The 16613-nt window shown below is 37.3% G+C and overlaps 1 protein-coding gene across 11 annotated transcripts in view; it reads left to right on the top strand.

The window, feature by feature from the left end:
* LOC140641224 (palmitoyltransferase ZDHHC2-like) overlaps positions 1 to 16613 on the top strand; it is a 464956-nt gene that overhangs the window by 160071 nt on the left and 288272 nt on the right. For 10 of the 11 annotated variants that reach the window (XR_012037750.1, XM_072840734.1, XM_072840733.1 and 7 more), the window contains one exon: positions 3309 to 3386. Coding sequence is in view for 6 of the 11 variants with exons in the window: in XM_072840737.1 (XP_072696838.1) it covers positions 3309 to 3386 (78 nt within the window). In the remaining 5 variants the exon portion in view is untranslated. Of the gene's footprint in view, positions 1 to 780; positions 1339 to 3308; positions 3387 to 16613 lie in introns of those variants that run through there. The other variant, XM_072840742.1, reaches the window with a different exon arrangement.

Below are 16613 nucleotides of genomic sequence, written 5' to 3'. Positions count from 1 at the left end.
AATTCTAGTCTTATTACTATTCCTTATATACCTTTGTGACACTCACACATTTTATTTTAAAGTTGGTGTTGTTGGGCTGATTGGAAAATCTGATAATCCGTGGCAGTCAGTGGTACTGACTTGAATTGTTACTCATTAAAATTTCAGAATAAAATACAAGCCAGTGTGGTGTTTAACAATGGATTGCTGTATACAAACATATCAGAAAAGATATCCCGAAAGGGAAGCTTGAAATATATATAAAACCCTAGTTAAGATTCTAATTCTTCTTTGGACTAACCATTAGCTGTTATTCATTATACTTGTTCCAGTTTTAATTTATCCTATTATTAATAACATCTAGGATAGCACATAAATGGCATCTCATCCTACTCCTAATCCCCTTGGGAATTCAAAGCACCATTAAAATTCCATGATTAGGCAAGTCAATAACAAGAATAACAAAACACATCATTTTGTATCCTACTGTTTATCAAATTGCTTTCAAATTCCATCTACCTAGTAATTTCACTTTTTTATTTTTTTATTTATTTTATTTAAAAAAATTTTTTTTTTAATTTCACTTCTTTTAAAAGAATAGGGGTCAGCCAGAATATCTGCTAAACTACTTTGTTTTATTTTTTTACACACCATTTCCACTTCCTTTCCCTTTAAAACTTCTGATACCAAATATGTGGAGGTTTTTTCCCATACCAACCAATTCTCTTAATTGTCTGGACATGAACTGGGTGTCCTACAACATAATTCTGATATTAACTATCTGCAGTTAATGCAGACCCTACAGAATAAGAACTCAGTCCCACAAGACTGCTTATGCATCAGACACAAATGGCAAGTCCCAGATTTCCTCTCTACTGCTGACTACCTGGTTATGGATCAGGAGTTCTTGTGACCCTGCTTCAAGTTTGATAACGTGCTACAAAAATGAATAGTTCTCCTGAAAACACTTTATCTAAAATTGTGGATATTATAAAAAATTGTAAAGCTATTACTGATTTATTTTAAAGGATACAACTCAAAAACAGGCAGAAGAGATGTGCAGGGGAGGATATATGGGATGGGTTGTATGGCACCCTGCCAGCACCTCCATATGTTCACCAGTGCAGAAGCCCTACAGCCTGGCCATTTAGTGGTTATTATAGAGGTTACATTACATAGGCTTGATGAATTAAATCATCGGCCACTGGTGCTAACTAAACCTCTACTCTCTCTCTTCTCCAGAGACAGATTGGGAGGCAGGACTTTATCCCTCTAACTATGCTTTGGTCTTTCTGGTGACCAGCCCCCGCCAGGAAGCTATCTAGGAGCCCACCAAGGGTCACCTCATTAGATCAAAAGGTACTATGTCACTTGGGAAACTGTAGGCTTTAAAAGCTCCATGTCAGGAACTAGGGACAAAAACCAAGTATCTGTTTCTCGTGGTACCACATCTTGTATTGTCCAAAAAAAAAAAAAAAAAAAAAAAGGCACTGAGAAAGGTTGCTGCTTCTCACATGCCTGCTGAAACATCCAGAAAGCATAGAACTTTCCTTTTTATTCAATCACAAAAGTGATGACCAAATAACTCTTGTCTCTTTTGTTTCTAGCTAAATCCTCTCATTGATTTTTAATCCCACATTTATAATGGAGTAGAAACAAGCTCCTCTGCCTTTTCTTTTTCTTTTCTTTTTTTGTATCTCTCCTAGCCTTTTTTTGTATCTCACACTGCCTTGCTAGAGCATACACCCAAAATGTTTTGAATGGACTCTGTTTAAAATAAGCACCAGAGGGATCCCTGGGTGACTCAGTGGTTTAGTGCCTGCCTACGGCCCCGGGCGTGATCCTGGAGTCCCGGGATTGAGTCCCGAGTCCCATGTCGGGCCCCCTGCATGGAGCCTGCTTCTTCTCCCTTTGCCTGTGTCTGTGCCTCTCTCTCTCTCTCTCTCTCTCTCTCTCTGTGTCTTTCATTAATTAATAAATAAAATATTTTAAAAAATAAGCACCAGAGTAGCTTCTTGAACATTTAATATTTTTTCATATGAATAAATATTAAAAACAACCATAACAACAATGAAAACTTGCAAAAATTGAATTCCACTTTTGTGCCAAAAACTATGCCAAGCATCCTTTCTAATTCATACAGTATTTCCACGTACGTCTTACTTTCCCCACTTAATACATGAAGCTCAGACAGTTTAATTGACTTTCCCAGGGCTACATAGCTGAGATTCACATGTAGTAGTACTCTTTGTAATATACCACTCTTCATTCCAGAAAAATTTGGAATGTTCTCTGTATATATGAAATGAATTTTTACTAACTGAAATAGAGTTGGAAAAAATTTACTGCCCTATGTTATAGTTCCTCAAAAACTTTGGTTTGTCCCTATCCCCACCCTACGGACTTTCCCTTTATATTTCTACATCAGGCTTATTTTGTCCATTGTAATATTCATGAGGTGTCTGTGTCATAAGGTTTTACATTGGAAAGCTCAGATCCATTGAGTGTTTTGCCTTAAAATTCAAGAAGAAAAGCACATCGTCCTCACTGTACAGCTTTGTGTGTGAATTTAAAGTAATAAAAAAAAAATAGGAGTGACTACATGTATGGTACAGTTTTATTTCTAGAATTTTTACTTCTTACTTAGAGCAATCTACTTTCTTGGTACTTTTCTATGTGAGTGTAACAACAACATTTTAAGCTTTGAATTTTATAATAAAAATCATTGAGTAACAATTTTTTATTCCTGTTTTATATCCTCTATCCAGGTGAAAACATTTACCCTTTGTATACATGTTGTTCAGTACTGCCAGAATTTTAACACCAGACATTCTGTTGATTGAAGATGATAGCTTTTGGAAAAGAGATACAGGCAAACTTACTAATAAATGTGGGAGAATGATATTGACAAAGCTGCAGATTCGGCAGCCTGGCTCACATATACTTTGCATACAAATGGAAAAAAAATCACATAGTCTGACAAATTCTAATGTTTCATACAAAATTCTTTTCTGAGCTGTCTATTTTGCATAGATCTGATGGGAATTAAATAGCTCTTTCTCCTCAACTGAAAAATCGATATTCAGAACTCATCTGATATCAAATTTTGCTCTCAGTTTAATCCATGATTAATTGAAACATGTCTCATATTTCTTGCTTTTTATTGTCCTTTTAAAAATGCCATACAGAAATCATCATAAATCTATTATTTCATCATAGAATTAAAATATGTATTGAAATGGCATCACTTTAACAAAAATGCAGGATTTTTGTCAAGTTAAGATTAAAAATGTTTCATTATTCAATTTACTCAGCCATACTTTCTACAGGAATTCAATACATCTAGCTTTCCAGTTCCTCTGTGGAATACTTCATCATCTGGCATATGACCTCAGACCATCTCCCAGGTGAGTGTGAAGTTAAAGGAAAAGAAAAGGATCATAGAATATTAGTGCTCCCCAACATTTACTTAACTGTTGTAAAAAATGATTATAATTCCTATCCATTTCTTTTTTTTTTTTTTAAGATGTATTTATTAGAGAGAGAGAGAGAGAGAATGCACTTGAGTGTGGGCAGCAGGGGCAGGTAGAGGGAGAGAGCATCTCTGGTAGACTATGCACTAAGCATGGAGTCTGGCATGGGGCTTGATCTCATGACTCTTGAGATAATGACCTGAGTTGAAACCAACAGTTGGGCACCCAATGGACTGTGCCACCCAGGTGCTCCAATTCCTCTCCATTTATATGCAAATTGCTGTGTACACTGTTGAAATTGAGATTCCTGCCACATGGACGTTGGGCTTTGGCCAAGGGAGTGTGATCAGAAGTTAGATAAATAACATCCAAGCACAGATCTTCAACAGCTGTTTTGTCTGTTTCCACCAATTCTCTGGCTATTTTTGTCCCTTCTCTGAGAATTATGTCCCAGATAGATATTTCACCTTCAGCCTGGGTCCTTGAATAAAAGTGTGAGAAGCAGAGACCACAGCTGCCAACAGAAAACAGCAGTGAGGAATAGATCTTTGTTGTAACAACAATCTGGAGTACATTTCCCCATAAGTAGGTTTTGCATTGATATAGGATTCTATGAGTATAGAATTCGGAACTTATTGAGATTTATGAGTTATTTATCACCATAACACAGCTGACTAATACAAAGTAGTTGTACTTTTAACTCCAGGAAATTATGAATGGTGTGGGTTTATTTCAATAATAAAGACAAGGAAAAGGCAAGCTCCTTTTACGGTTTAGAGCAGAGCACTGGGATTAATCTCATTTTAGAACTATTCTGGTTTAAACATGGATTCAAGGGTGATAGCTACTACTTTCAATTTATGAATATATAGAAATAATGGTCTATTACTTGGAACATTATTATGTTGTGATATAAATAATGAATAGTTATTTTTCAACAATTGTTTTTTGTTCCCAAAGGCAAACATTTACAAGTCTAATTCTATTCCATTTAAACCTAAGAAACTGTCAGAGACTTGCGTTGAAACAAAATGGAATTTTATTGTGTTAAATACTTTAAAAAAAAACCTTTAAATACTAAAAAATATATTTAAGAAAACAAATAGAACTTTATAGTTGTAAATCATTATTTATGCTTCATTTTAGTAGTATTTATTTTGGATAAATTTGATTTGAATGGAACAATTATCTGGCTTAGTAGACCAAATTTAAGTTAACAAGTCAAATAGTTAATGGAGGTTAAAAATAGTTTTGGAACTATGAATACTTTGCAACCATTGGGGTTCCCACTCTTTTATCTTTATAATAGCTATGAAAATAACATTTACATAGTTAAACATAAGCTCTACCAAAAATGGGATATGAAAAGTAAAAATTTACCTCCACTTCATCCTATTCTTTTACTTCTTAGATGTAATAACTGTTAAGGATTTCAAATTTTTAGTTTGATTTGTTACGCCTTCTACTTGTGATTCTAATTATAATTCTTGAAACTTGACTTCCTGATTTTGAGTTGATCAGCTGACCTGTGATATGATAAATGAGCAATTTAGAACTCTCACAATAATGTTCATAATTTAGAACATGCAGTATTTAAATCATACTTATTATTTGGTGTGTTTGAAGTGGACCATTCTCTAAATGTGCCAGAAAAATCATGTTGTCATTGTACAGCATCTTGTCAATTCTCCCCTGAGTTCATTTCATTGTTTCTTGGATCTCTCATTTCTGTTCTATTAGATTTCATGTTTTAAAATCTTTTTCTCTGATATTCCTTCAAGTCATTTCTATACTTTAAGAGCTGCAAATGTATATCATTTGCTTTCAGAATCAAATCTAATATTTTGAATTTAGAGTTCTCAATTCAAAATCTCCTTTCAGAGTTTTTAAGACATTACTACATGTTCTAGTTTCCAATAATGCTGATGGAAAATGAAAATGCAAATTTTATTTTTAATTTTTGAAAGGTAACTTTATTTTTCTTTTTGGGTGATTTTATACACTTTAGTTCGTACTTGGCATTCTGAGTTTTATTAGGATGAATCTAGGCTTGGATTTTTTCAAATTCATTATGCTGTGCATGCCAAACGCCCTTAAAATCTGAAGGCTTGAGCTTGGCTTTCAGTTATTAAAATTGCTTCTTACACTTTCCTTTTTCTTTCCCTCTGCCATCCTGTACTGTAGAATTGAACATTTGAGTAATCTCTGAGCCCAGTTCTATTGATTTCTTTATCTCTTGACAGTGAATTTCATATCTTCTAATTTTTTATTAGACTATGGATGTAATGTGGAGTAAGAATAGACAGAGTGAAATGGTATTTAGATCTGGAAATGGGTAGGTGTCTTCTGTGTCCTTAATATAAGGTATTGAGTTTATGTTGTCAGGAGGTGAGCTGAGTTTGGAAGTTTTTGTTGCTACATTTACTCTTGATGCAAGACCAGGTTCAAATTGCTCTATTGTTTTCCTTGTGTGTAAGTTGCATCTGGTTTGCTGGAGAGTTTTTCTTGATATTTTCTCATATCATCAGGTTTCATTCTTTCCTGTGCCACGATGTGAGTCTCTCTCCACATTTTTCCCTCTCCTCCAGAAACGTTGCATGCTTGGGTGTTTCCTAGCCTGTCTTGATCCAGCCTTCTTCCTAAGTAGGCCCTGTGTCCCTGGCTCTCAGGGATGGATGGAGCTTCTTCTATGATCCTGCTCCTTGTCACTGTGCCAGCCAAATTCTCCCTTGAATACCTTGCAGGTTTTGTTTTTGGAGCAGTTTTTCTGTCTTTCCTCATAAGTACATATTGGATTGGTATGGGATTCTATTGGTATGGGATTCTGGACCTGGTATATGTGTTGCCCCCCTGTCAGGAGTAGAATTTTCTTTTACTTTTTCAGCCATAGTGAGTTTTCACCTTTGCTCTAGGCTGTCAGGACTTCCTTTTATGGTAAAGGAGATTCAAGACTTTGTTTCCTAGAGAAGGGCCCCTTCTTGAGGCTTCAGGCTTCTCTCCCCAGGACCATCTCTTTATTCCTATAGACCTGCCTATCAAGGAAGGCTCCCTTTAGCCTCTCAATTTGCCTCCACTCTTTTTCCTAAGCACCCAGTGGAGCTCATTAAAAAAGACCAGGAACAAAATCGTCCGTGTTTACAGCTCCTCGGAGTTCTGTTCTCTTCTGCTAGCCCACATTCTGGCTTTGGTGCTTGTGATGGGTAATTTTATGTGTCAGTTTGGCTGGGCCATAGGACCCAGGTATGTGGTCAGAGGTTCCTCTGGATGTTTCTGTGAGAGTGTTTTTGGATAAGATTAACATTTAAATAGGTGAACTTTGTATAAGGCCAATTACCTTCCATTGTATGACTTGGCCTCATCCAATCAGTCGAAGGCCTGAATAAAACAAAAGTCTGACTTTTTCAGAGCCTGAGAGAATTCTGCCCTTAGAGGGCTTGGTACTGAATGGCAATATCAGTTCTTCCCTGGGTTTCCATCCTGCTAGCTTATCTTGCAGATTCCAGACTTGCCAGCCTCCATAAATGTGTGAGAACTCCTTAAATTTTCTCTCTCTGTGTCTTTCTCTTTCTCCCTTGCCTACTAGTTTTTACCTCCAGAGAATGCTGACTGATAGAGCAATTAAAATAAATTTACCTGGATTCTTATAATCTTAAAACCTGCTTGTGATGATACCTGAATATCTTCCTCTCCTACTCTGCCCCAGGTGCGTCAAAGCTTGCATCCCATCTCTCTGAGGAAGGATCTGTCTTCCCTCGAATTTTAGGCTATTCAATTACCTTGCAAACTCAGCTTTCTTAAAGGCTTAAGAAAAATAAGAATTTCTAAAAAATTTATTCATCATTTTTTTGGTGAACACAATATTCTTTCCAGCTGTTTAAATCCTATATAGGAGACTTGCAGTAATGATCTTTTTAAATCTCTCTTCGCCTAAAACTAGTTTTTAAAAAAGATTTATTTATTTGAGAGAGAGAGAAATAGAGTGTGCTTGCAAGAGAGCTGGGGGAGGGGCAGAGGGAGAAAGACCAGAAGCAGACTCCCAGCTGAGCTCAGAGCCCAGTGTGGGGTTCAGTCCCACCACCCTGAGATCATGACCTGAGCTGAAATCAAGAGTTGCGTCTTAACCAACTAAGCCACCCAGTCGCCCCAAACTATTTTTTTAAAACAGTATTATTGCCTTTTCCTTACAACATTGATATTTGGCCTATGAATCTGGTTTTAAAACTGGAAAACTGATTGATTCTTTTTCGTGGGTTTTTTGTTTTTGTTTTTGTTTTTTTATTAGCGTGGTTATTCTTGTTTGACCAGTAGTGTTTATGGTTAAAGATGGGTTAATTAGCATTGATAGGTAGTGGTCAGAGTTCATACATCTGCATATCCTCAAGACGTCACCCTCAGTAGCATACCTGGATATGAATTTTCTTTACCCATGTAGTTTTTGTCACTCAGAAGTTAGCCTGTGGAGGCCAAGAAAATTAAGGGCATTCCACTTTAAGTTCAGCGTTAGCACAAGTACAGCCATCCCAGGCCCCTGTGAATAAGAGCTGAACTTTACCTTACTTCAGTTACAGGAAGAAAACAGCTTACAGCTAAACATCCTAGAAAGCCCCATATTAGAATAAAAACAGAGCCCAAGCCAAGGGCAGGAAGCCCCTATTAGAATAAGAACAGAGCCCAAGCCAAGGGCAGGAAGCCCCCTATTAGAATAAGAACAGAACTCAATGCCCTTGAAGGCCCCATATCAAAATGTAAACAGAACTTGAGGAATTGCTCCACCCCTTCTGGAGGTCCCCTAGACCAGTCCTTAAAAGTAAGCTGAAACCCACCTCGGGGTCCAAGTCCCTGCTCTGCAGTGTCAGGCACACTTGGATCCAAGCTCGAGGTTGTAAATAAACCCTCGTGTGTTTGCATCCGTGTTGGCTCCTTGGTGGTTTCTCAGATTCGCAGTCTTGGGCACAACATGCCTTTTGGTTGCAAAATTGGGGAACATCCAGGCATGCCCTGATCTGTGACAGCTGCTAATATAAGCATTCTCTACTCTGGTGGGAAATACATGAACATGATTTATTTCCAGGTGAAGCTACTTTCTTTACCCCTGCATTCCCATAGGTCTACCGCGGAGGTATAGAGTCACTGCAGGATTTCATGTCCCTATCCCCGCATTCCTAACACTCATGCCATGATTGGCCACTAGGAAAATCTGTCTCTTCATGAAGTACTTTATAGGACTGTATCTGGGAGCAGATCCAGATATTTTATCAGTAACTTTGCAGTTAATACATGGTATTTCCCCATATTCCATTTCTATTTTATTTTTTAAGATTTTATTTATTTATTCATGAGAGACAGAGAGAGAGATAGAGAGGGGCAGAGACATAGGCAGAGGGAGAAGCAGGCTCCATGCAGGGAGCCCGATGTAGGACTTGATCCTGGAGTCCCTCCAGGGTCACACCCTGCGCCAAAGGCAGTTGCTCAACCTCAACCTCTGAGCTACCCAGGTGTCCTCCTTTCTATTTTCAATAACCTGCTAGCTCCATACTTCAAATCTCTTCAGGCCATCACCAGGCTAAGTAACCCCCATCTCTGTGTTAGTCTTTTAACGTTATTGCTTTGGTTTGTATCTCCTCTGATCTGATTTGTCTGCCATTACTCCCATCATGGGCATTCTCTCCACCAGAAAAGTTTTCTTTTATCAATGACGTATTTTGCATTTTCAGCATGTATTTTTTATTTACAGTATACTTCTGCCATTTCACTGTGATTTTTAGAGTCAGTAAAGGAAAATGCTTATAATAATGCATCATCTTGAACTGGAAGTTTCTTTATAGATTTAGATTTTTATTGACAAAAGCTCTCTTATGGTATTTTTGGTGAATGTGATTCAATATGGCTTATGTAATAATTTGACCATCCATCCTACTACTCATTTATTGGTTATTCATTCAGTAAATATTGAGGAATTTTTATATAAGGCACCTTTTATATAAGGTACTCTACTACTATACATCTAGTAGAGAATAAGACAGACAGAAGTTAGCTTATGTTCTATTAGGAAAGTAATTATTTGTGATTTAATTATAGTTGTGATAGATTCTACAAGAAGTTAGTCTGGAATGACAATATTTAATGGAAACCTAACCTAATCTGGAGGTGAAGAGTCATTTCTTCCATAAATTGAAATTTGAATTCCACTCTGGAGGATGGGCAGAAATTTCTAAGGAAGGAGAAAGTCAGGAAAAAGTATTTTGTGCTAAAGAAAGGGCATCAGTGTAGTCCCTCTTATCCTTGGGATTGAGGAAAATCTGAATTTTTTGTGGCAAAACTGAGCCCTTGATTTCATTTTTTTCTTGTATGTTTAACTGTACACTCGGTAAATTAATGTCATGGTATTAAGAGGTGTATTTCTAATATCAGTTCTTTTATGATGAAGCTCTTTTTGGGGAATTAAGTTACTTCATTTTTTAAAGATCTGATGCTCTATTGAAATGGTTTAAATTATTATAATTGCTACAAGAATTTTGGAGAGCATATAAAATAAGGTTAATAATGAACAGATATAGAAATTTTCATGTGTTTGTCTTAAACACTCTACTATGGATATTTAATTGCCTAGAAATAATTTAATATAAAGCTACATTTGCCAAATGTTCAATCAAAGTGTTGTATGTAACAACAAAAAAACACAGAAATATGGTTAATTTTAATAACATAAAGGTAAATTATATTAACTTAATAGAAAATTATTCAGTGATTAAAATGAATAACCATGAAAACTATATAGAAGCACAGAAATCTATATCCTAAAAGTTAAGTTAAAGCAACAAATTATAAATTTGTATGGAATTGGGATTACAGCTACATATTTTGTATTGTGTTTAAGGCATGAGTGATATTTGCAAATGTGAAAATAGCTCAGTTCGTGTTGTGCCTTATAGTTATTTTCTTCTCAAAAGATTCTTTGATGTTATCATAATAATTTAGAATAGAAAATGACAGTATAGCTATAAAACAAATTCTGCTCCTTCTGCCTTGCCTTAATAAAACAAGATGTGTCAAGATCTCTGAACTAGACATAGCAATTTTTAGGTATTCATAGAAAACATAATTTTCATGCTCCAAATACAAAAGATTATGCAAAGTAAGGTGAGGTGACCGAATCTCTCTGTGCATGTATAAAATTCGGTCATCTGAAAATCATTCCTTTTGGCTTTGGGCCTATATATTTGAAATAGATTTCTACTAAAATATAAATGGCCATGGGAAAGGTAACTCCTTAAGGCATTATTAAGTAGCATTTTGCTGATGCCAGTTGGCTAAATGTATAATTCTGTCAAAAAGAGATGAGAGACTCCAACGTGGAAATGGAGTGAAGAGCAGCAGAGGGTAGGAATTACACTGAATCTAGTGCAGCAACCAAGAGAAATTCTCCCAATGATCCATTTTGCCTTAGAATCAGTCTCACTTTCGTGTTTGCTTTTATGAATACTTATCAGTACCTGTCAGTCTGTTACTGTTAAGATGATGTCATCTTTCTTTTCAATAAAGGACCTCTGAGAGGTCCAGCCAAGCATTATATTTAAGCAATCTAAATGGGGATGTAGAATCAGAGAAAATGCCAACTAGTAGAAAATCAAAATCGCATTAAAAAAATACAACTATATTAACAATGTCAATCAGCAAAGATGTCACAGTTAGGCCTTAAATTTGGCTCTATGTTTTCAGGAAGCCAAACAAATAAATGGAGATGTGGTTTATTACAGATTTCTGATCATGAAAACAACAGAAAAGAAGCAAGCTCATTTGACTAGAATCCAAGCACATGATTCAACAGAACAGCTAAAATATTTCTTATTAGTGGGAGAGGGAATGTATTTAAATTTTGTCCCAGACAACATTTCTTTTCATAGAAAGTAGGTGACCATGTGCACTGCCCCAGAGTTCTGTACATTGGGATGAGTTTCCCTCGCCACTGTCTCGCAAGCCCCTCAGAATGAGGATAGTATTAACAGCTCATGTTGACTTGCACTTATATATCGTGGTGACCCACCTCTGAACCAAGCTCCCACTTCTCTTCCTTGGTCAGCTGGTTGTAAGAGATCCCTCATAGGGCTGTAGGTATGAGCCAAGGGGGAGCTTCTGGTGCAACAGTGATGATATGGAAATGTGGGCTTCATGCTCATGCAGTTTGCTTGTGACCTCTGGTTCTGCTGGTGCTCTACCCATCTTAACACTCATTGGTGTTGGCCTGCTTTTTCATATGACTTGATGGGTCTGACAATGCCACACTCACAATGACAAATATGGAAATATATCAACAAGATCACTTAGTTCCCCAAGACAAGCTCTCTATCTTTGTAGCATCCCAAGAACAGTTTTTCAGAAGCTGCAGAGAGCATTGCCTTGCTCAAGACCTTCAGAAGTTTGCATTGTAATGCCACTGGAGGTTTCCATAAATTATGTATATCATCTTTTTCCACCACTAAAGCCTTTAATACCATAGAGTCTGCCAATTGATTTGCCCAAGTAACTGCTTGCATGGCAGCATGGGTGTTCAGCAGAGCCTTTTTTGCTCTGGATCCCTTAGAGAACTGCTTGGGTCTCATTCTTTCACAAAGAGAGCTGTCAGTTGGCAGGACGGAACTGCCTTGGTTGATGGTTTAATCTATCAAGTTCGGCTACTCCAAATATTTTTTTAATAACTTATTTATTTATTCATGAGAAATACAGAGAAAGAGGCAGAGACATAGGCAGAGGGAGAAGCAGGCTCCCGAAGGGGAGCCTGATATGGGTCTCGATTCTAGGACCCCAAGATCACAACCTTAGCCAAAGGTAGACGGTCAACCACTGAGCCACCCATGTGCCCTGGCTACCTCAAATATTAAGTCTTGGGCCTTAAGTTCAACATTTTCTGCCCTCTGCTAGAGATTAGTGACTTCCAGCTAGCAAGGAGGTCCTCTGACTTTCACCTACCAATCAGTGATTAATTTCTTTCAGCTTTTCTTAATCTTTTCTCAGAATATCAGTAGTTCTTACTAATAATCACCCAATTGCATTGTCTTATTTCTTATTACTCTGCCTCTCCTATTTCTCAGATGCATCATACAATGCAACAGCTAATGTATTTCTCCCTGCTGGCATGACCATCTCCATGACATCCCTATGACATCTGGAGAGTTTTAACCATTAGACTTGCCACTTGTGCCAGAGATTATAGTGTTCCATCTGCCACTGGTGGTGGGGGCCCTTGTTGCCAGTGGATAGCAAATGATCCAGTTCTAAAACTCCAGCCTAGCACTTTCTTTCTTGACTTTTCCCAGGATCAGCTGTTGCAAGTACATTCCCTGGGAAGCATACTCTGAGATGCAGTTTTAATGTACTCTCTCTCACTCTGTCCAAGATTGGTTTAGCTTTCCTGTCTCATTCTTAAATTTCCATCTTTCCGATCAGAAGCTCACAAGTTCTGCTGAGAGTGCATTAACTATAGAGAATTCCCAGACCACTATGCTGAAATCCCAGGAAAATCTTTAAAGCCTTTAAATGAAAACTGATTTTTTAATTAATTAAAAAAACACATATTGTCACTATAATGTTGACACATGTGTACACTTTCCCATACACAGAATGCTAGAAATATTTACTTGAATATGTCTGCCAAATTCATGGCGATTAAAAGCATGAATACAGACTTCCAGTGCAGATATTTCAGAAAGCTGTTAAAATTTGTAGAAGCTCTTCTATCATTACACCCATGGGGCCTTATTATAGACTCTATTCCAGATACAGGCAGTGTGGTAAAGTGTTGAGTTCTATCTATAGTTTAGAGAGCTGTGTTCCTTAGAAAAATGAAAGAGAGGGTGGGTATCTTGGGTCCTTCATTATATAGTAGAGAAAATAATTATATGCTTACTCATTTCCCAAGGGTAATGTAAGCACTAATTATGATAATACCCATAAAATATGTGGAGCTTTTAAATGATAAATGGAAAATATTACTGGTAAGAATTTTATTTTTATTAACGTTATTCCATAAGCTAATAGTGATTTAAAACTTTTTCAGTACAAATAAAAACTGTATCCTTGCCAGGCAGTATTAGTTTCTTTACTGATTAATCCTACTTGCTGATTTAGGAACTCACCTCTTTAAATTACTGCAAGGTTAAAACATACTAGGATATTAGAAACCAAAACCTTCTTAAAACTGCAATAGGATTTTGGTAATAAGTCAATAAAAGAAAGGTTATTTTATTAAAAGTTGAAAAAAGCCCATGGTTTATGGGTATTTTCTGCAGTGTTGAGGCTGGTGAATTTAAAGAAATTCCAGAATGAATGCGGAAAATATAAAAATGGTCAAGCCTGAACAGAAATACTGGTGTCAAGATAAATTTTGATCAGGGCAACTTTACCTTGGCTGATTCTGAACAACTTTTATGTTGTCATTTCTTTCACTAGTAGCTCAGGATATCCTTTTTGTAATATCCTTAGAATCTTTTTTGTTTTAATTCAATTTAGTTAACTTTTTTTTTAATAGTGAAAGAGAGAGTAAGTGGGGGCAGGAGCAGAGGAAGAGGGAGAGAGAATCTTCAGCAGGCTCCATACCCAGTGCAGAGTCCAACAAAGGGCTCTATCTCATGTGCCTGAGATCATGACCTGATCCAAAATCAAGACTTGGACACTCAACCAACTGAGCCACCCAGGAACCCTTCCTTTTTTTCCCCTCTCTGTGTGATAATTATTTTTATCTTTCTCCTTCTAGGACTAGGAGTTTAGCAAGGTATAGAGTCAGTCCAGAGAATGGAATGGAATATCAAGTGTCAAAAAGCAGGGAGATTTGTTAGATTATTTGGACTTACTGATCTTTCCTTCTGTCAAGATCTATGAAACTGAGAATTTACCTCTACTTGCCAGCTAACAAATTAGCCTGCTTCAGTTTCATAGATGATAGCAGAAAACACGAGACCACTAGGTTAGAGACAGCTAACTAATAACATGGGATGAGTGAGCAACAGTTAAGGTAGGCCTGTGGGTGACAAAGGAGGGATGTCTGGCCCAGTTGTAGAGGTTGGGAGAGGGAAGAATGTAGAGGAAGGTTTCCATGCAGAGAGAATACTCTGTGCAAAAGCATGGAAGCACCAGGGAATCTTGGAATGCTCAATTTCTATAGTCATGAATTTTGAGAGTCCTGCTAGAAAGTATTCCTGTCAGAAGCAAGACTGGAAAAGGTAGCACTTGGCAAAATGTAATGCTGAACACTTGATGATAGAATGCTATTTGATCAATTTCCTGCCTTGGTGTAGGGTTTTGGCTGACAAATAGTGGGAAGTTTTGGTTGCTTTCATCTAAGAGTGTGTGTTACAGTTCTGTTGCAGCAGCTCAGACATTAGTTTATTTTAAACTGTCCTGCAGATTGGGGTACCTGGGTGGCTCAGTTGGTTAAGCACCTGACTCTTAATCTCAGTTGAGATGTGGGTCTCAGGGTCTTGAGTTTCAAACCCCGTGTTGGGCTCCAAGCTAGGCATGGAGACTACGTAAATAAAGTATACTGCAGATCTTCAGTGGCCATCCTATTACCATAGAAACACACTTAAGAGCAAAAGTAGTAATAGTAACTCCCCTAAGTCAGCTTCTTATTTTTTTTCTTTCTTCTTTTCTAGAGATCTCTGCATTGGTAGTACACAAAACTTGTAGGAATTTTAATAACAAAATCCTAACAATTCTACATATTGGTATTTTTTAGCATCCCATACTCAACCCACAGCTGTGTGTACTTTAATTTTCCTGAGAGACAATAGATATCCATGGTTCAATGTGCAATGGTCTAATTAATGACTTAGGTGGCTTCTCCACCCTCCCCCATCCAGGTACCAAAAAAATGACCTCCTTGGGGAATATGGGGTATCCCCTACTAACATTTAATATTGCCTTCACTTTCAGCACAGGTGCACTCATGATAGGATGGGAATGCCAGTGTCTTTGTCATTAGCAGAAATAACATTTTTTTTCATACTGCATTTCAGTTTCGGGTATTAGAAAACATGTTGATGCTCATCAATATTTTGATATTATGATAGTTACTGGATTTCATATCTATCTAATGCATTAAAATAACCAACTTTATTATACACAGATTTTTGTATTTTGATAAGTATTTTTCAAAATAGTTGGTTTCCTTTGTTGTCCTATGTGTTGTACTTTATGCATCGAAAAAACTTATCCTGAAATGGGGTCCATATACTCTACCACTAAAGGTGTCTATGGCACAAAAAATTATGAGTATTTATGTCTTAAACTCAATTGATACATTGTGAAAATGACCTGGGTAAATCAGAGACCATCTTTTCTCATTCACATACTTTTTCCAGGTGACCTCATCAATTCTGGCATGTTCTTAACTACCAACACATTTTGCTGGCTCTACTGCAAGGCCAGGCCACTTCTTTGAGCTAGAGACTAAGTATTTTGTTTCTTATTTGCCATCTTCACCTGATGTCTCTGAGATGTCTCAAATTTAACATATCCAAGATGGAACCCCTTATCTTCCCCTCCCAAATCTGTTCCTTCCCAGTCTTACCCATTGATGAATAATTAGCCTGGGGTTCAAGCTGGAAATTAGTAGCTGGCTTTGGGTCCCCTTTTCTGTTACCCAAACATCGAATCCGTGAGACGGTCCTGTCCATTCTACTTTCAACTTGAATGTGCCACTTCTCTACATCTTTACTCTTCCCACCCTAATCCCAGCCACCATCTCACTCTTTGTCTAGATAATTGCCATAGCTTCAATATTAGTCACCCCAGCTTTTCTTAAGCTCTTCCAGTCTGTTTTTCACAAATTAGGCTGAGTTAAAACACATATTGGATCATGCCCCTTCCTTCTGAAAACCCTACCGTGACTTCTCATTGCTTTTAGAATAAAATCTAAAACCCTTTGGTGCCTCCGAGTTGTTCATTTCCTGCCTCTCCACCTCCTTTTGTGGCATTCCTCTCCTCTATCACTATATTCTGTTCACACTGGATTTTTAAAGGATTTTATTTATTTATTCATGAGGGACACAAAGAGAGGCAGAGACATAGGGAGAGGGAGAAGCAGGCTCTCTTTGGGGAGCCTGACGTGGGACTTGATTCTAGGACCCTGGGATCATGACCCGTGCCAAAGGCAGACACTTGACA

Source organism: Canis lupus, chromosome 10, assembly GCF_048164855.1.
Source record: "Canis lupus baileyi chromosome 10, mCanLup2.hap1, whole genome shotgun sequence".
Lineage (NCBI taxonomy): Eukaryota > Metazoa > Chordata > Mammalia > Carnivora > Canidae > Canis > Canis lupus.
This window is presented reverse-complemented; position numbering and strand designations above follow the sequence as displayed.